We start from the raw sequence: 21,239 nt of genomic DNA, 5'->3' as shown, positions 1-21,239 counted from the left end.
TTGGGACGTTAAATAAAAAAAGGGTGTGGTCCAGGACTTTCTGCACATTATTGTTGACCATAACATGGAGCATGAGAGTACAAAGATTTCCACTGCCTTTAATTCTAACAAACTGACTTATTTTTCCATATATTTTGCATCCTCAACGTTATGGCGTGATGAACAATTTGAACTGCTTGGGTAAACGCCTAAAGAACACAATTAACTGTCTTCACTGCAACAATGAATAATCCACAGAAATGTTGCCCCCATTTTCTTTAGTCCATTAAGCATTCAATAATATCTTTCAATCGTGTTTCAACAGCGTTCTGTTGAAACATGATTTCGTCTCATGAGATGAGAGACGAAAATTTTCCACACAAACGCAAATGCAGTTCCTCAATGCGTCTGTAAAATATTGCAAGCAATGGGCGTGTTTTCTGAATACGGGCCAGATGTTATAAGCTGAATTAAAAATGCATTTAGCAATGGGCATTCGGCAACACGGGGGACTTATGCAGAATTGTATCTCCTGTCTCATGGCAGTTTAAAGTAAGTTTGCAATTTTCCTCTTTTTTTTTCTCTTGTTCCTACACCACTTCTACGCGTTTCGGCCTACAACGAGTGTTATTTGTCATCTCTAAATAGTTAACAAAGCTGCAAACATTGATGTACGGACGTTACTTTAAACGCACCATCCACCTAGCTTGCTTACTACTAAACAACCGAAGCAGCACTGTCACTGTCAGCGCGCGCTCCCGACGTCTCCGTCTCTAAGCTGCCTACTAACACTTCTTGACATAACATCGACATCAGAAGTAGGCGCGCACACGGAATCCACCCGCTTTTTCGCGCTCCTGAGAGTTCGACTCTGATAATGGTTCAAAACCGATTCTACAGAGAGACTTTTCTCTTGCTTAAACTTGAATTAGTATACGTGCAGTGGCTTAAAAAGTATTGTCAACAGAAGGTGGTGGGTTTCATAGGGACGCTTCATGTGTCACCACCAACAGCAGCAGCAAAGTGGAGGAAGGAGTCAACGGACAGCAGCAGTAACGTTCAGTTGTCGGTTAGCGAAGCAGCTGATGTGGAATTTTCCACAAGAGCAGCAGCTGCGCAGATACGCTACTGCGCATTTATGTCTTTGAACTTTTACAGGTTTCACAACTTTCAGCTGTCCCCCCGGGAGAACTATGATGGAATCTTACCAGACTCAGACTGTCCATCATGTCAAGTGTGTGAATTCACAGAAAACACAGCAGAATGGATGTTAGTGAAGTGAAATGTCCTAAGAAACGCCATTTATTTCAGAAATTAAATTAAAAGAGTGACACTCATTAATTTATTGCATACAGTGACACATGTGACACTATATTGATAACCCCCAATAAACAGTTTTCTAGAAAAGTGCGATAGTATTTAATATCAATTAAGAAGCATTTTAAATACAGAAATGTCAGTATACTGAAAAGTATGTTCATGTACCCTACAGTATGCACTAAATTTTTGAGGGTGCCCCACGCCTTCTGCATAAATTACTGTATCAATGATAAGCCATGTTGGGCTCTGTTGAGATGTTAAGAAAGCCACATTCAGTTGATCTGCATAATTGTTTGTGGTGACTCATCTTCTTAACAATAGGTTATATGAATCTTAATAGGGTTTGTTGTGCAATCAAGCACTGTAATATCATGATCAGTAAGGCTGGTACTGGTACTTTTGACAGTGTGAGCAGTGTTGACATCAAAAATCAATGACCACTGTCAGTCTATTCCTATTAGATTTATATTCATTACATTAGCAAGTTAAAGGATTAGTTAAAAATAAGAAAGTTTCTAAATGGGAAGACATCACAGAAAGTCCCAAAAATACTCATCTAATAACAAATAATAGGGTACATTTTTACAAATAAAAGCTTCTTTGTCAGTTTAATTTTGTTGTTGGCTCATGTAGCCCCTCATGTATAAAGACAACATTCACAATGTCTTACAGCAACAGTTTTTATCTCTCACAATGTCCTGACAGCATAGCGTTAGAAAGAAAATTTGTGAAAAACTGTGCTCCTTTGTCTCCTCCGTGTTGGTCCGCTGTCATACTCAATTGATCAGAAACGACCAATCAGAGCCAGGAGGAGTGTCTTAGCACTGTCAATCATGGTTGTGTATGTGGGATTTTAGCTACGTGTACATCTGTTTCCTTGTCAGAGATTTGTTGATACTCTTGTAAAACTGGTGCAGCAACTAAACTGCCAAACTGTTACTCTTTGATTAAAAATTTTTTTTTCAGAGTAACAAGAGTAAAATGTTATTCTTTCTTTGAAAGAGCAACAAGAGTAAAATGTTATTCTTTTTTTGAAAGAGGTTAGAAGAAGTGAGCGAAGACTAACATTGTTTTTCACTTTGTGTGTTTTTTCACTTAGATAGAAAGCCTTCCTTCTTCATTATCGCCTCCCTGTTGGCATTGATGTAAAGTAGAATGTTCAGGTTCCCTATTTACTTCCACCGTTTCATTGGTATGAAAGCCATTCTAAATCAGCAGTAATTGACCGTTTTTACATTTTGCATTTTTTGACTTGATAGTGTTTAAAAACTATCAAGTCAAGAAGACTTGATAGTCTTCGTAGCCCCTCATGTATCCAGACTATCCAGACTTGATAGTCTTTTTGACTTGACTGTTGTATTGGAATCATTTGTTAATAGTCAACATCAATTCATCAAAATAAATACAAACCAACAACAGTTTCTAACTTGCTGTGAGAAATGCTGAATCTTTCTCTCTTTTTTTTCTTAATATTTACTAACCGAAAACAATCAATTGTGTGTGAGTTTCTGAAATTCTCTGAAAAGTTGCCTTTCACTTTTCAAGTTCAAAGCGTGCCAGCACATGTCATTCCAACACACTGATTTTAACTTCCTATCTGTGTTTTTGACCTTCGTTCTTGCACACTTTTGCACTGTGTACCCTAACCCTTGTATTTTGTTACCCATCCATCTCATCCACCTGTCAGTGTGATTCATGACAGCAGACCACCATGGCTCTTAACATCCCCGGAGTGGTTGCGGTGGTGCTGTTCTACATCCTGATCCTGGGCACGGGAGTTTGGGCGGCCCGGAAGACCAGAAGAATCGAGAGGAAGAGCAGTGGAGACAGGACTGAGGTGGTGCTGCTTGGAGACAGGAATATCAGCCTGGTGGTTGGAATATTCACCATGACAGGTGGGGGATTCTGTGAAACACATATTACAAATATGATAAGGTACAGAAAGAGATGAACAGCAGCTGGAAAGACAAAACAGAACATATTGAAGGAAAATTCTAAGGCCGCCAACCAAACCAGGACAGAATCAAACCAAAGAAAGAATCAAGTTAAAACTGAAATATCAGGAAAAGACCTGACAATATCCACACTGTTTTACTGTATACAATGCTTCATTTAGCTACACAAACACTTTATTTGAATCAGTGTGTGAATGTTTAGTGCACAGATGTTCTGCTTATAAAATATTGCCAACATTTTTCTGAGTCATTTTTAACTGAGAAAGTTACACAACTCTCAGAGGTGAATCTCCGAGTGGGCAGTTTGAACCTGTAACCAAGTCTTGATTTACCAAATGGCTCTAATTGTTTTAGTATTTCTCCATCACTCGGAAAAAAGATTAATAAAGCAAAATTAAAAAATCTACATAGTGGATCCCATCATATTAGTGGTTCAATATTTGCAGATTCATGGATTTGTCTACAGAATGTAACTCCAGTGCATGCACCTACAATGTGTAAACTATAGCCTTCAAAGGATTATCTTGTCGCAGAAACATCCATGTTTGTGTTTATTTTACTTTCGCACAGACTCCTCTGCTTAACTTGTGCTTGTTGTGCTTGTGCAGCCACGTGGGTTGGAGGAGGTTTTATCCTGGGTGTTGCTGAAGCTGTGTACACTCCCAAAATGGGCTTGATGTGGGCCCTGATGCCGATACAATACTCAGTTTCCTTCGTCATAGGTAAGACCGCAGAGGCAAGAGCAGACGGTGATCTTAACCCTCCTGTTGTCCTCGGGTCAAAATGACCGAGATTTGTATGTGTTTTCCCTATACACAGAAAATGTCAAACATATGTGTCTAAGCAGTTTGGGCCAATCCAAACCTTTCTATTAAACATTTTATTTAACCATTACTGAATGAATACAATGAACAATGGATGATATTTCAACCCCTGCATTAGGTGGTCTTTTCTTTGCCAAGCCAATGAGGGAAAAGAAATATGTCACCATGATGGACCCTTTCCAGGAAAAGTACGGCAGAGTGCTGAGCGGGGCTCTCGTGCTGCCATGTTTGTTGGTGGATGTTCTCTGGGTATCCTGCACCCTGTTAGGACTGGGTGAGTAAACACCTCCTTAAAAAGTATTGAGGACAATTTTCTCACTTTCCCATGTTGAAACTGAAGCTGAAAATGTTTTGGGGCGTGTCACAACCACCTTAGACATCTGGAAACTCCAGATGCTTGATATATCAGTGTTAGCATCATTATCAGCTGGTGTTTATTTTTAAGAATATCGATATCGGTCTCGTGACGCATAATGCTTATTTCTGTCCTATTGGGGTTTGTGTATGTGTTTCGGCAGGAGAGGGAATTGGCCACTTCTGTTTTGTTTGGTTGTGCAATAGTGTTGCAGCACAGAAATAAGGAATGTTATGGAAACATCCATCACCTTCCTAAAATAGTAAAACAAAAACAAACAAAAAAAAGTCATAGTTTTGGAAGTCAGCACCTCTAACTTTTTTCAGAAGTCAGAGGCGATGACTTCTGAAAAAAGTCACCACCTTTTTTTAGCCATCTTTTGGCAAAATTCACCTTTTGGCAAAAAATTACAGGCTATTGTTTTAGGAAGGTGACTCAATGCTAGTTCTGTGGTCATTTTTTCAGTGTGTTGAAAGGGAACAGACTTTAACGTAATATAATATAAATATTGGTTATTAAACTGAATATTGTCCAATATTATTAAACTGAATATTATATCAATGTGATATCGATCCACATTTTTATATTGGTGTACACCTACTAGAAACTGAAACATTCATTAATGAAAACAAGTTTTAAAATCTTGAAACTCCAAATGGTATGAATACTTCTCTGCTGGGTTGCAAAGGAAAACAAAAAAGCAATAAAAATTTTTTGACTGAATGCAAGTCGAGGGATTTGTTTCTCTAACTTATGTGTTTCTGTAACAGGAGTGACTATGAGCGTGATACTGGACTTACGCTTTGGCTACTCTGTGTGGATCTCAGCGGCGGTGGCTATCGTCTACACTCTGTTGGGAGGTCTTTATTCAGTGGCCTACACTGACGTCATCCAGCTCGCCCTCACATTCCTCAGTTTGGTAAGTAGGAAGGTCATTTGCTTCAAACACCAACACTCACAGTACAGTATCTGACAACATACTTCTGCTTTCACATTTAATGAGTTGTAAATCATTTCAAAGCTATTTTGACCCTAATTAGTCATCTAACGTTGCTTTAGTATTGGCAACAACTCCTTTATTGTTCTCCATTGTAAAGCTCGGTACTCACAGATGTCTGAGTGCTGAACGTTTGGAGAATTTCACAAACATGTCCAGGTTATGAAGTCTCGTGTCGTCTGTATGGCTCATGTTTCTTCCTGCTGCTCTCATCTGATGCCTGGAGCTCATTGTGTGTGTTGGTCTGTGTACAGTGGCTGTGCGTTCCCTTTCTTCTGCTGAACAAAACATCTGTTAACATTGCTGAGACGGCTTTCAACCAGACGTTTCAAGAGCCATGGCTTGGAAGTCTGGGTAAAGATACAGTCTGGAAGTGGATCGATGACTGGTTGATGCTGGTAAGTATGTTTTACCTCTTTAACACTGGGCCTAATAAAACGCATATGCCTGTCGAAAAGTGTGCCAAACGAAACAATGAGGCGGGTTTACGACTCTTTATAGCCTGAGTAAAACAATCAACATGCAGTTGAATTTGGTGTTGCAGTGAGACACTGAACTCCACCTTCCCCCTTGTGTTTCTTGAGATAGTTGTATCGACGTCAGTTACACTGAAGTACTTTTGAAGAGAAATCTTAACATCTAGTTTACAACAGCTCTTACACCAAACTGAATCCACATAGAGCAGTTCTACTCTTAAATATGCACAATAACATCATCTTGAGTTAAAACCATACAGATTATAACTTATGTGTTGTTTTAAGATGAAACATCTCTAAAGATGTAGGACTGGAAAAATAAAGATATTGTTATATTAGGTTATCTTAATCCTGTGCAATTTATGTGCTGTGAAAATAAATTTGTTCTTCTTACATATTTCTTGATTTTGCTTTTTTGTAAATGTTTACAAAAATGTTTAACATCATCAAAGTAATTTTAGTACCAGAAAAAGATAACTTGAGTGAACACAAAAATAGTATTAAAATGGTAAATTAATTTATTAACATAAAGAAACTCTGCTAAAACAACCAGCACCTATGTGAAAAGGGTGAACCTAAACCTAATATCCACCTTTTGAAGCACCAGCAGCTGTCAAACATTTCAGATAACTGGTAAAGAGTCGCTAAATCAAAATCACTTACTTTTTCTAGGACAAGCGAGGCCTGCAGTGCTTTTGACCTTTTGCATATTACTTTGCTTTACTGAATAAGCTTTCCACGTGTCAGACAAGTTGATTCTGCAGATATGACAGTATAAATTTTTAAAGCAAAAATGTAATAAAAAGAAAACAATTTTGGGAACCACAGGAAGAGCATTAAAGTAGCAAAATACCTTATCTTGTTCTACTAAAAGTGTGTAAGTCATTCAAAACAGCTAAACCTCCAGTGTTTCCTGCTGTCATTTAGGACGGCTGCTAGCCTAACTAACAGACCAATATCATCTTTTACAACTTAGTTGAAAGCTGATCTTTTGGGGGAAAAAAATCTCTTCTGGATTTCTGTATGTGGCTGCAACCAACTATCTCACATTCACATATCTTCTATATTAAGGGTAGAAAAATGATTATCTTCTCAGCTTATTTTCTGGTCTTTGGCAATCCTCTGTAACATTTTACATGTAAGCTCTTGCCTGTAGAGCACTTTATTTATCGCTGGAAATTTACTGCTATTAAACACTATCACAACAATTTGCTCTTGGCTATTGTCCTGAGTTAGAAGAAAGTTCCATTTACATTAATTTACTTTATATCTGTTTAGCATTGCAACAATGATCTTCTGTTTTATCACATCAGACTCTCATATCAATATAGAAGGATTCTGGCCAACATTTCTTTTTGGCACTACTTGACATTATTTTGAATTAGAATCAATCAATCAATCAAATTTTATTTGTATAGCACATTTCAGCAGCAAGGCAGTTCAAAGCGCTTTACATAATTAAAATAAAAACAGCATGTGACATTGAATAAACAGTGAGAAAGAGAAGTCAAGGGTCAGAAGGGTACTAATGAGTCAGATAGTGACTAAAATTGCCTTGCATGGGTAAATACAGAAAAATGTTTCTTTCTTTTTATTTATTATTAATTGCTTTTTAATTGCATTGCTTTTTAGATTTTAAACTGATCAATTAACAGCATGTTCTTCAATTCTCTGTTGAGGTTAGTCAAAACAAAAGAGGTATAAAGAGCATGTACTGTGATTCAAAAATGAGGATGAGCTTAATTTTCTGATTGAAACTTACAACTAGTGAAAGGTAAAGGTAATTTTATTTATATTGCACATTTTCAGCAACAAGGCAATATAAAGTGCTTTACAGGAATTAAAAGGAAATACAAACAAAATAACAAACCAAAGGAAAGAGTAAAAAAAAGAGAAAAAGAATCTAATGTCGATCTAAAGTATGTAAACCAAGTGCTCCTGTTCAGGGTTGCTAAGTATCCTCTGGTCTAATCCCATTTCTGGGCTGGAAGAACAGGAGTCTAAAAAGTAGTCTCGATTCAAAAGAGTCCTCTGGGCTTCTGATCTCTGCATCTAAATAGTGAGTACGGTACAGTTTCTGAAAAAATAAGCTAAAGAGTGACTAATCTAAGTCCTTTTCTGGGTTAAAAGTGAGTACTCCACAGTCCGATAAAGATGTTGTTATCAAGGAATGTCCTTGGGAGCGCTCAGCTCCACAGCTGCATGGATAACAAGAGGGGGGTGAGGTGGGAAGAAGGAGCGTTACGTTTACATATCTTCAAGGAGATTGGAAATATGCAGCCCTTCCAAGGCCACACAGGGAAAGCCAATTCAGAAACAGAATGTCTTAGGTCGGGTAGATTACAAATTTCAATCTTCCCTAAAGTCTCTAAAAATACATCTCAGTTCCAAATTATCCAAATTAGTTTGGTCGTTCCACTGAACCGAAACTAGCAACTTCTCCAAGATCAAGTCCATCCCATTAGTGAGTTTTGGAGTCCTCCGCTGGGCTGCGAGTCTCAGCAAGACTCACATCCAACTTGCGTCTCTCTCCACACCAACAGTCTGAGTGTTCGCTAGTTCGGCCACGTCCGTCACAAATTTGTCGATAAGCCAGGTGTCCGCAAGCTCCCAACAGCAGAAATCCTGTTATCATGAATAAATCCAGGGTGAATCCCGTCGGGTGTGTCCCCGCAGGACAAGAGGGCTCCTTGATCCATAATTTGTAGATTCAGAGGATGTGCAAAGAAAGGCTCCAAAAATATAGAAAAAGTCAGGACAAAAACAGAGCAAGCAGGGCATGCATGGGCAGGGAGGGAACAGAGGAAAATAAGTGTCCGCCTTCATCGAGAGCAAGAGAGAAAATTGCTACATTGATCTGATCCATTCAGGTCGGCATCTGTTGAATGAATTTTATTTTATTGTTACTTGAGTATGTCACACTTCACGCTTCCTGCAGTTGTAGGACAGCTGATCATAAATATGACTGTAGAACGCCTGGTTAAATATATTGACTATGTGATCAAAAGGTTAAGAGTGACTGCAGAGTCTGAGTTGTTGCCGCCAGAGGTCATTAAAATGATAGGATAGGAGTAACAAAATGCAGTAATGCTGTTTGTTTTGATCAGATTTGTACAAAAAGACACACAGTGGAAGTAACAGTGCTGTTCCAGACAGACTTCACTCAGTGAGCTGGGAGACGTAGTTTGCTACACGAGGCCTGTTTAAACAAATCAGGCCGTAGAAGCAGATGTGGGCAGACAGAACTGGACTCAGATGGAGTTTTTAGGTTACACTGATAATCTGCCAACCATAGAGGGCTGAAGTTTATTTTGAACCGCTGAATTTGGGGTGGGTTTAGTCTGTAGCTCTATTGTCCAATGGCTTTTCAGCATGACTCCTTTTTAAAAAAATAAAAAAATAAAATCTTTGGCAACTTATTGGGTTCTTTACAATACAGCACTGTTCTGAGCTGATCCAGTATTTTGCATGTGAACTCTCCTCTTCAATTTTTGCTGTCCTTGCTTTTTTTGTGTGCAGAATTGACTTTCTTTGCCACTTGTTTGCAGGGACTTGGTAGTCTTTCATTCCAAAGCTTCCACCAGAGGACGCTGTCGGCATCTTCATCACACACAGCCCAGTTAACCTGCTTTGCAGCAGCATTCCTGATTGCCATTCTAGGAATCCCTCCTGCTCTGGTGGGGGCTGTGGCTGCCTCCACAGGTAAGAACTACGCTAAAGGCAAAGTGAGCTTTAACTAGTAAATGCTACGCATACCTCCTGGTCAGCCTTTCACAACGAATGATACCTCAGACTCGTATCCCCTGTCTCTGGCAGCTATTTTCATAATTTTTAAACCACACTTTGTATAAATGCCACACTTCAGCAAGATGCAACCACACTCAGTAACATAGTCTTCTTTATAGGGTAACTTATAACGATTCTGAGTAAAAGTCGTATGTTACAGGTTTGAAATAACCCAAATATGTTTTACAAACACGACCTAAAATAAGTAAATGTTTGTGAATAGTCTCCATATGAGTTTTACACATGCCACCCCAGATAGAGAGGAGTGCAGGTAATATTCAAATAAGTAGCAGGAAGATAAGACATGCAGCATTTGTGTTATTCCACTGCTGCTAAAGGTCAGTTTCTCGTTTGGTGTGTCAATCATCCTAGCCACATTGCCTGCAAAAAATATTGATAGAGTTTGGTAATTTCACATTTTGCCATGTCACAACCTCAAATTTTATCATTTATTTAGGCGTCTTTTGTGACAGATAAAGACAAAGTAATACCCGATTGTGAAATGGGAGGAAAACTTTAGATGGTTTTAATTTCTTTGGACAACCAAAATTCTGAAAAGTGCGGTGTATGTCCTTCCAAGTTGATACTTCATATACTTTATAGAACCAGGTAATTTCAGTTTATCTTGCCACAGATTCTCAGTTGGATTTAAGTCTGTGCTTTGACTAGGCCAATCTAGTACATTTCAAACAGGCTTTTAAAGACAAAAAATCAAATAACCAGTAGGACAAGAGAAAACATATCCATACATAACCAAGAACAAGCTCACTACTTTTCTGTAGGAAGAAGAAAACACAGAAAGTGGCATGTTAAAAATGATTTATTCCTCCTCCTCACAGATCAGTGGAAAAACTTTATTGCCATAGCATTACGCAAACTCTTCTAAAAACTGGTAATCAGCATTTTTTGGCAAGTTTCCAATGGTATTTTGATCATTTATCTTTGATGCTGAGTTCTAAGTTCTTGATGTTGCAAGGTCCCCTAGTCATCACCCTAATCTTCATCTCCCTCTATCAGAGTAAAGTCAGGACTTTGGAACGTCAGTCTGGTTCGATGTCAGAAGAAACATATTGGTCAAATGAAAAGCTACTATAAATCTAAATCTGCCAGGGGTCTGAATGATTTTGGGGTTAACTTTTGCACAGTTTTTACCCAACCAGCTTCTCTGATGAAAAGCGTCTCCACAACATGACGTTACTACCACCATGTTTCATCCTGGGGACGGTGGTACGTCTGATCTTATCTGATCAGAACAACTTCTTTCACAACTTCACCACTAACCTATCTGCTGTGCTTGGTCGCTGTTTGTTCACTGACATTTTCCAACAAACCACAGAACAGCTGCAGATACTCAGGTCAAAATACTCAGAGGTTTACTTTACTTCCAAATTTGGTGGCTTCTGAAAGCATTGCGTTGATCATATCATATCTGGGGATCACGTTGAAAGAAGTTAAAGATTTGTGGAAGACTCAACTTGTCATCTACAAAAATAGAAAATCCATGGTTGCTTCTTTTACCACTTTATAATTTTTGCATCACTTTTTGTTTATGTCTGTCACTTAAAATCCTGAATTTGTGGCTGTAATAACACGACGATAATGTGAGAGCTGGTGGCAGAAGACTTTTTTAACATTTGTGGCTCAGAATCTGATAATATCAATCAAATTCAGAAATTTCAGGGTTTACTAGAACATCACAATGAACTCTAGTCCATAGAGTACTTCAAGATTCAGAACTTGGACCTGGGCGGGAACATTTCTGCATGAATAAAATAAATCAGAATCATAATTCCTTTATTGTCATTGTGCAAAAAAGCACAACAAAATGTAAAAAAAAAAAAAAGAAAAAAAAAAGCATTCATTATAAAATAAAGCGTAACGTTTATGCTGTGAATTTTTCTCATCCAGACTGGAACTTGACTCAGTACGGCTCTCCACCTCCTTACCTCCGCGGGGAGCACAGTTTTGTTCTGCCTCTCACGCTGCAGTACCTCACCCCGTCCTACATATCCATCATTGGAATTGGAGCCGTGGCCGCCGCCGTCATGTCTTCCACAGACTCGGGTCTGTTATCTGCAACTTCAGTTTTCTCCGCAAACATCTACAAAAACATCTTCCGTACACAGGTAAGAAGATTGAAGGTTCAACCCCGGCAGCCTTGAAACCAAACCAAACAAATGAACCAATCCCAAACAGACATGGTGGGTGTTTATATATATAACCAAGCATCTTCTCCATTATGGCTTTTTGTTCCCAGGCCTCAGACAATGAAATGCAGTGGGTGATTCGGGCGTCAGTGGTAGCTGTGGGTCTTGTTGGAACATCGATAACGTTCTACACCAACAGTACCCTGGTCCTCTGGATTCTTGGAGCAGACGTTTCCTATACCCTCTTGTTCCCCCATTTGGTTTCTGTCCTTTTCTGCAGAGTGACCAATGGTTATGGCGCCACCATGGGTTACATTGTGGGGGTGACTGTGAGGATTTTGTTGGGAGAAAACACTTTGGGCATTCCTGTTGTCCTTCACCTTCCAGGTTGCACTCTTGAAAATGGCATCTATGTCCAGAAGTCTCCTGTTAGGACAGTGTCCATGCTGTGCACCTTGGTAACCATATTGATTTTTTCTTGGTTGGCCGTGGTCATGTTCAACCGCGGCTTGCTGCCTGAAAAATGGGACGTTTTCAAAGTTAGACGTGTAGTTACTGAACCACCAGAGGACGGTGTTGCGCAAAATCTGAAAGACGAATCAGGAAATGATGACGAAAGTGATGAGAACAACCATGGAGTGGCTTTGCAGCCATTGTCGCAAACTGAAATGTAAATGTTGTTCGTTGTGTATGTGAAGTTATGTTCATAGTTTTCACCTATTGTGAACTGAAACTGAAAAAGAGTACAGTAAGGCTCTCTGTTTTAGCTACTTTCCAATTTATTTTGCAATAGCATTCATTTAAAATGTTTGCTCTCTAAGCATTTTAGAGAGCAAAATGTTTAGAGAACGTTTTGCTCTCTAAGCCCGGAACGAACAGTTTGTGTTTATAATGCTGTGTTCCTCAGAAATCTTCTGTTTCTGCTTTTCTGCCATTCTTAAACATTTTGGATAATTATGTAGTTTTTCATATAAGACAAAGATATTCTGAGAGAATGGAAAAAGCAGCTTTCATATGATTTCATTTGTGAGTCAGAACAGCTATTGAAACCAATCTCTTTGTGAGAAAGAGCTTGGTTTAAACCTAATAACTATTTGTGCCGTCCTTGAGCGTGATAACTGGAGTTCATTACATGTCAGTGGAGGAATTTGGCCCACCGTTTTCTGTCCACTTGTTTCAGTTTAGCCACATCGGATGTTTTTTGAGCATGACAGCCTGCATGCCACATCATGTTGAAGACGATTTATGTCCAGGCTTTAATTATGCCACTCCAAAACAGTTACTCTGGGTGGTTTGACTCATTCAGACGCGGATTTGATGGATTTAATGTTTGCGTCGTTGGCCTTCTGTATGACCAAGTGCGCTTGAGCTTAATGCCACAAACTGAAAGTGTTCAGAATCTTCTGCTTGAGAAACGAATTCATTGTCCCAACAATTGAAGCGAGTTATCCAGATCCCGAAGAACCAAAGCTGCCTCAGACCATCACACTACCACCACCGTGTTTGACTGTTATGATGTTCACTTGACAAAATGCTGTTAGTTTTACACCAGATGTAACATAGCTGACCATATTTTTCTGGTCGCAAGAATCATGTGAAATGTGAGATGACCCTTAGTGTTTTTTCTTTTAGATAATATTTTAACCATGTTGAATCAGCGGCTGGAACAATATTCGATGTGCTCAATGAAAAAGTTTTTTTTTTGTTTGTTTTACTCAGGATAGCTTAGCCCGATGTTTCATTTTGTTTGATATTTGTAAACATTTATGTTTGGCAAAACAAAACAGAAGAAATCCATAAGAGGCAAATACACTTGTACACAACTCCAATCAATTTAATCTAGTGAAGTGGAAATACTACTTTTTCATTTAATTTATAGGAGTCGTTAGCAGTGTCAATAATTGTAGCAGCATTGATTTCTTTACATGTAACTTCTCACCCTGTTAAATAAGTGCTCAAACTAAGGTCCTGCAATGAAAGATGAACTTCCTTTTAAGGTTTTTACGCGTCTTCCCCAGGAGTCGTAATCAATGTGGAAGGGGTTGTTTATGTTAACTAAATATACAATGCAACAAAACTCCTTTTATTTGAACAAATTAAAAGAGATTAAAGGAATTATTATGACTCTTTGAGGAAATGCCAGTTATGCCTAATGAGTTTAAAGTTTTGTAAATGAAAAAAATCCAAGTCAAAGTTTACTAGACTTTATGTCCATAAAGACAGTAACATAGCAATAAGCACAGCAAATACGTATCAAACATACATAATATGTGTGTATTTTATATCAACAGGGTGTTTATTTTTATGTTGCCATTTTGTTTAATAATGCAGAGACAATTTTAACACCTATTTCGAAAGAGTAGCTTTAGTTCAGCTTGGATACTGACAGTAGGTGGTAACAGAGCTTTTAAACTGGCAATAACTCAGCAGCTGAACATCACGTTGGCTGGAAACTTCAAAACACAGCTGTCATGATAGTAGCAGTTCTAAGTAATGATACCACCGGGAAAGTACTGGAGCACTTTGACCTTTCATCTGGGAGGGATTCCTGAGACCATCCTGACCAGAAAAGTGCAGAACAAGGAGCTGATATGATGCTGCGCAGAAACCTGAGCTTGAAATGAAGAGAGGAAAGACGGTTTGATTAAACAATCTTACCCCTAATTGGTTAGTCAGCTAGCATTATTCAGGTATATTAGCATTGCAATTATTAGTTTATGTGTTGTCTTGTTGGTGATTTGTTTTTCTCTCTTAGACCCTGGGATTTGTTTCACATTATATATATTTAAAAAATCACGTTTAGTCATACATGTGAACATTTTCACTGCTTTTAGAAACAACAACATTTCATTTTACCTCTGTCGGGTCGCAAGTGAAAAAAACAGCTACCAAACTGTGAAATTCTGAGTATGAGACAAAAATATCTGCACTGTAAAGTACCTGTATCATTAATGAGATGTGAGCCAAATACCTGCACGAAAAAAAAAACTGTTTGTTTTAACATCTGTATGATTCTTCACATGTATTCTTTGTATTTTTATTTTTATTTTTTTGGATTTGTGCACTTTCTTGCATGTTCATTTCTTAAATAAAAATGTTCTGCTTAAGAAGGAAGTCCTTATTTATTCAAGAGTCCATTTTTTAAATATTTGTGTTGTTGTATTTAGTGTGAAAGCTTTCAAGAAGTTATATTTTAATTATGTCCCTAACAGATCATACCAAAATGCCAGTGTGCTAAATTTGCCCCACAGTACAAAACACAAACCTTGAAAAGGCAGAGCAGCACCAGAAGACGGCCATGTCAGTGGGCTGTTGAACATGTTCAATGTATCAATGTATTAAACCTTAAGGCATTCGTCTTCATAATTTCACCAATATCCTAGCTGACCAAATATCCTCCGCTGCAGCAGCAGTGAGGAGGAGCATACTGCCAAGTTCAACAACGTTTACAGAAAAGAAAATAAAGGTCCTGTTGAGAAACATCTCCCAACATACATGCCACAACCTGCCAGTTTGTGTGGCCCCAATGGAGAACAAAGAGTTTTGTTTTTCTCACCAACTGTTGCTTCCAGACTCCATGCCAACACACGAACCATCTCACTTCCTTAAGTGTATGCAACTTTTTGGTTTCACGAGAAAGTCAGTCGTCTATGGACAAAATTACTGTTATGTTGCAGAAGAACAGGACTGCATGTGTCGTGTGCCAGCGCAGTGAAGGAGACGTCACGGAAAAAACACAGAGGGAGTACTCTCCTGTGGCGTGGCAAAGGAAGCCAGCTGGCAATGTCTTCTTCACTGCTAAGATGCTGCTGCAGACAAAAGAAGTTGGCATGTATCTATGCCAACTGAAAAACATACTTTTTTAGTCATTAGTTGTTTTTTTTGTGCTGTTTTCAAATCCATGTGCTCCAGAGGTTGGTGTAACAACAACAAATGTCTTGGACGGTTACACTAAGAAACAAGGATTTCTGCCAGCTTCATTAGCTACAATCAGATTAGCTAATTATTTGTCAAGTCAATTTTATGGTTTTAGAGTTGTGAATTCATTCACTCCAACTTCTTCTAATACTACAGAGAGATCTGCAAGAAAATCAACTCACCCCCCAAAATAAAAAAAACATTTTAGGAGGAATCTGGTGAGAGTATTGTTATGCTCGTATCATAGCATGACGATACGAGGATGCTAACATGCAAAAGACTTGAAACTGGGCCAGATGAACATCTTCCAGTGGGGCAACAACCCTAAACAATCAGCGCTACCGTGGGTGTAGCTCTGATTGCATGAGTATGCTTTGGTTTAGATCAAAGCATACTCATTTGGTAAAATGGCCCAGTTAAAGCCCAGATGAAAATCCAAAGGTGGCAAAAGTTAAAAATTGATGTTCAGAGATGCTTTCCATTCAATCTGACCTGGAGCTCTTTTATGAAGAAGAATGGACAAATATTCCAGTCTCTAGATGTACAAATTAATAAAGCAGGTATAAACTAATGGCAAAATATTGAATAATAATAATAATAATAATAATAATAATAATAATAATAATAATAATAATAATAATAATAATAATAATAATAATAATAATAATAATAATAATAATAATAATAATAATAATAATAATAATAATAATATTTTTTATTTACAATGCCCTTTATGCCAAATTGAGATCTCAAAGGGCACATTGACACGCTGATGATGGCGAGCTACTGGATTGGAGTCCCAGCTGCCGTCGGTCAGTCTGACAGAAGCGAGGCTGACATTTTGCATCATCTGCCCTTCTGGCCTAATATTTGTAATATTTCATAAATACTGAAGGGCTTTGCATACCTTCGTTTATTTTAAGGGAAGAATAAAGCAAAGTATTCATGTGCATGAATCACCGACTTCATCTTAGGCTTAGAGAAGGTCTTTTAAACATTCATTAAACACAACCTAAATCAATAAACATAAAAGTTGACAAAACACAGCGTTGGATCACTCTGCTGCAGTCCAAAATTAGGGATCATGTTCCTGAACAATCGACCGGTCGGTAGAAATCTGTGCTGCGTTTAGTTAGTCGTGTGAGCAGCAAACATTATTGAATGAAACTATTAGAGCTTGCTTTCGGTTTGTTTGCGAGACATTTCTCATTCAAAGAGGTAATTAGTGTTGTCGTGGCGCCTGCGCTAGCTCTGCTCTTTATCGTTGGCGAAATAATAATTTACTTTCAACTGCAAACCTCACAAGAGGTTCTGAGATGTCAAAGGCAAGAGGGAGATAAACGGTGTGTTTCTGTGCCATCCTTTCTTGCATTTTCTTTCTGATGGCTTCCATGCAGCAGACAACTCAGACTAGAACAGCTAATGCACAGTCTTAAGCTTTCATGGTCAAAGTGGCACATTATGCTTGCAAAAAACACTAATCAGCCAAATGTATTTAAAACATGAAACAAAAGCAACTGTTGCTGTCAAACAAGACAACTTGCAACCAAGTGATTAGTACAAAGTGGATGCTAAAGTACATGATGCTCCCTTCATGCATCCATCAGTGATGTTTTGGTCAGCTCTACTCTATGTGTACCACGTCATGATACGATGTTTCCGTTGTCTTGTTATTTACACAGCTAAAAGTAAAAGCTGCACCACTGTTCATCTAACCTCCTGTACAAAACATGTCCCCACAACACGGTGGCAGCGGAGCATCTCCAGATCCAGCTCATGAAAATCCCAACTTCCATGGTCATTCTTCCTTCTCTTTTATTTTTCTCAGCCTAGACTCTGTCGCCTTTCTCACCATAGGTGCTAAAAATCAATCGACATTGTCTCTTGTATAGGCTTGATGAAGTTGTGTAAATGTTCACAGTTACTTTTGTCTGGTTTACTTATTTTTTCTTATGTTGCACCCCACAGAAGAGCGCTGGCATCCCTAGAAGAAGCATGTCCCACTGAAGGAAAGTTTTATTTTTTTGCCACATTGGTGTAGGCCATTACATCGTCATCAGTTATCTTTCTACAAAGGCTGTGCCAAATTGTCCTTCTTGAAAAATTTTTTTCCAAAATCAGAAATGTTTTGATGCGAATTTTACTGATCCATGACATTTTTTTTTCTGTGACTGAAACACTGTAAATACCACAGAAAACAATCTAAATGTAAACTAAAACAAAATCAGATAGTGAGAACAATGGAGTTTTGATTATGAAGGTAAAAATAGTGTCAATTTTCACAAATGCACAGAACAAGATTCATACTTTTCATATTTTTAATGTTCAATCTTGTCGGAGAAGTAAAATAATCACTGTGTTTCTGAAAAGTGAGACTTTTCACATGATGTGTTAAAATGCTTTGATTGGGCCAGAGCTCGTCTGCCTTGGCAGTTGTAATAGAAATGTTGTTTTTATACGCTTGGTATATGCTACACTACACAAGTAAAAAAACCGTATCCCGGATACAAGCGGCCGAAATGGGTTTCCGCCGCAGGGTGGCTGGGCTCTCCCTTAGAGATAGGGTGAGAAGCTCGGTCATCCGGGAGGGACTCAGAGTAGAGCCGCTGCTCCTCCACATCGAGAGGAGCCAGTTGAGGTGGCTCGGGCATCTGGTCAGGATGCCTCCTGGACGCCTCCCTGGTGAGGTGTTCAGGTCCCACCGGGAGGAGGCCTCGGGAAAACATAAGAGAATAGAAAAATGGCTGTGGCACAATCTTGAAAGTACAAGATTTGTCCAGACTTGTCATCACTGCTGAGCTTGATTTACCACCCAGCAGCCAACATTTAGTTGGTGATCGTCACCAATCCTGCGTGGTGGAGTCACGTGTTGGTGGCAAACAAATTGCCTGCTTTAAAAGACCATTAAACAATCTTTTGAAGTGAAACTGTATCTTGATGTGTCGGTTTGGTTATTATAGCTCAGTATTTACTATGAAATAGCCACACAAGTGAAGTTTTTTTTTTGCCTGTTGCGTTTTAATCAGCGCTTTGAAGCAAACCGGAACAGCACATTCAGTGTTGTTTTGTTCAAGAGAGAAGAGACCAAACAGAGATGTCTGGCACCACAGCAAACATCCCTAAAGGTCTTTCAGCACTTCAGCAGGTTGAGCCTGTAACGTGTTGAATATCCTGCCAGATGGAGTGAAGCCATTATTCGTTCCTAATTTCTGAACATATTGCCATACCTGGTTTACATTATGTGACAACATGTGGGAGAGTGCTGCACATACCAAACACAAAGTAGGTGATCAATTGGCATGCAGAGTCATTATTGATGCATTTCTAGACTATGTGGAATAAAGTAGAAGAAGGACATATGTTTACTGACAGCAAAGAAAAGGCAGGTTTTTAAAAAAAATAAGCAAACCATACTACAGCAGGAGAGTTAATTGAGCCGATCACGAGTAGCTGAAGTCATGTTTTGAACTCAAAGCCATCCTCAAAAATCTATCAGAACAGGAGGGGCTTTCTCTGCATTTTGAGGCAAGAGCACTGGTGGCAGACCAGCGCAGCACCAACGTACCAATCAGGTGGTCGTGTGTTGGCTTCTGTTTCTTTTGTATACTTCCATCTCCTCCCTCCCCGTCAGCTTTAAAACCAGGGGAAATCTGAGTGTTGATTCCAGAGCCTTCCATCCTCACTAATTGACGCTGCCTTAATAGCTTTGAACTTCAAGTCTCCTAAGTTTTCCAGACTGCAGAGCAATTTATTAAAAAAACAAACTTTTGTGTTAGGCCTTATTGCATCAAACTGATTTGTGTTTGCATTGGGGTCTCTCCCTCAAACACCTGGCAGTTTGTGTCTCTCCTGAAAACCGAGGATGAGTGTTGAATGAATACTTTCTAGCTCTTTATGTCTTCTCTGTTAGTGGTTTTAATAAAGTGTGCTTTGTAGAAGCTGAGATTAGGTTCATGCTGCTCTGTATGCATGTTCAATGTTGACTCCTTATTCAGTTGAAATGCAGGTATTGGTTTAAATAAGTAGTTTGTTCAATTCTTTGACTGTAATAAGGGAATTAAAAAAAACTGGTACAACCAGCACTTTGAAAATATCCAAAACTTTCAACAAGAGCAAAATGTCAGCTGACGACAGGATGTATTCCTGTTTTTTTTTTTTTTTTTTTGTATTTTCACCCAAGCAGTTGTAGGCACCCATTTTTTCATTCTCATTTTTTGTTCTTTTTTTTAACATTGTGATTGAAAAGTCAAATCCATTTCCCTTAAGCCATCCCACTTCTGACTCACCCACATTTCATGCTCAGTGTGTGGCTTCCAGTTAGCGTTAGCAAAGCAGGCAGATAATTAGCTTGACTGTCGAGAAGTTAAAGTGTGAACTTAACTGATGCTCTTAGTCTGTGCATCTCAATGCTGCTGAGAGGGAGAAAAGGCAGGAGGTAAACCAAAGTGGCATCTTGAAAGGAAAATACTGAAAGGGAGTCAGGTATCTGTGTTAATCTATGGTACTTAATGCTATTGTTTCAGGGTCAACATATTATTGTGGATATGCTTTAAATAAGCCATAGAATGAAACTTGTAAAAACTTAACGTCTGGCTTTAAGTTTGTGGCATCTTCTTGCATGGAAGAATGCAAGCTGTCTTCATGCTGCAGATCCCCAGAAATTGTCACTACAAAAAAGGCTCATCTAAGTACTGAATAGACTTATCTAAGTAATTCTTAAAAAATGAAAGAATACCATTGGGAAATTAAGATAAGCATATGATTTAAACATAAGGGTTAAATATTAACTTCACATTTCAAATATGGGTAAAATTCAGCTTGTATTGAATCCAGACTTGCAACATTCAAACACACCTGTTTTTTTAATCTGTGTGTTGCTGAAAACAAAGATACACAAACCATATTATGGAGATGTGCCTGTGGATGATCTAGTCCAGTGTTTCTCAACCTTTTTTTGCCAGCGCTCCCCTGGCCTTTATCCAGGTCCCTCACCGCCCCCCACCAAAGAATTTGCAGGCTACTTTGCACTGACCATTATTTTATCATTAATATTACTATTACTATTGTAGATGTTTTGATTTTTATGCTTGCTTCTGTATTTATCATCAAAACTAATTTCCCAGAGAACAAAAAAGCCATGTGAATAGAAATTATTTTCACAGGCGTCTACAAAAAATGCAATGAACATTCAAGTTAAAATTTGTAGGCCTAGCAGCAGCCAATCAGTGGAAAAAATATTCTTATTTTGTGTCATTTTCTAGTTGTTAAATATTCCACAAAATGACCAGATAAAAGATGTATAACATGCTAGTTCAAACTTTGATCTATTTGCAAAATAACTTAGCTCTGCAACATTAAAACATGGATAGAACTGTAACTACATTAATCATAACTCTTCTTCTCTTCAGTGTTTGTCAGTTTCTGGTGCTGCAGCTCTGTGCTGCCTTCAGGAGAATGGGACATCAGAGTATCATCCATAAAA

General features: G+C 38.5%; 1 protein-coding gene and 1 long non-coding RNA gene across 2 annotated transcripts; one reads left to right on the top strand and one right to left on the bottom strand.

The window, feature by feature from the left end:
• Window positions 1–410: 410 nt before the first annotated feature.
• LOC103463779 (high-affinity choline transporter 1-like) lies at window positions 411–13,923 on the top strand. Its single transcript, XM_008407372.2, has 9 exons — window positions 411–531; window positions 2,987–3,194; window positions 3,863–3,976; window positions 4,197–4,352; window positions 5,204–5,352; window positions 5,685–5,828; window positions 9,455–9,608; window positions 11,601–11,818; window positions 11,950–13,923. The coding sequence occupies exons 2-9, from the start codon at window positions 3,011–3,013 to the stop codon at window positions 12,511–12,513; spliced, it is 1,683 nt and encodes a 560-aa protein (XP_008405594.1). The 5' UTR covers window positions 411–531; window positions 2,987–3,010; the 3' UTR covers window positions 12,514–13,923.
• Window positions 13,924–14,027: 104 nt separating this feature from the next.
• LOC103463784 (uncharacterized) lies at window positions 14,028–15,655 on the bottom strand. The gene is made up of 2 exons (XR_533547.1): window positions 15,396–15,655; window positions 14,028–14,453 (listed from the first exon to the last, which is right to left on the bottom strand). It is a non-coding gene; the product is annotated as an uncharacterized LOC103463784 (long non-coding RNA).
• Window positions 15,656–21,239: the final 5,584 nt, after the last annotated feature.

The sequence above is a fragment of the Poecilia reticulata genome, linkage group LG1 (assembly GCF_000633615.1).
Source record: "Poecilia reticulata strain Guanapo linkage group LG1, Guppy_female_1.0+MT, whole genome shotgun sequence".
NCBI classification, from domain to species: Eukaryota; Metazoa; Chordata; class Actinopteri; order Cyprinodontiformes; family Poeciliidae; genus Poecilia; species Poecilia reticulata.
Note: the sequence above shows the minus strand (reverse complement) of the source record. Positions and strands in the feature narration are given on the sequence as shown.

Excerpts from the sequence above, each read along its gene's own strand:
- LOC103463779 (XM_008407372.2), top strand. The coding sequence starts at position 3,011 with ATGGCTCTTAACATCCCCGGAGTGGTTGCGGTGGTGCTGTTCTACATC. Across the intron at positions 3,195-3,862 it reads TGGAATATTCACCATGACAG|CCACGTGGGTTGGAGGAGGT; the intron begins GTGGGGGATTCT and ends GTGCTTGTGCAG. Across the intron at positions 9,609-11,600 it reads GGCTGTGGCTGCCTCCACAG|ACTGGAACTTGACTCAGTAC; the intron begins GTAAGAACTACG and ends TTTCTCATCCAG.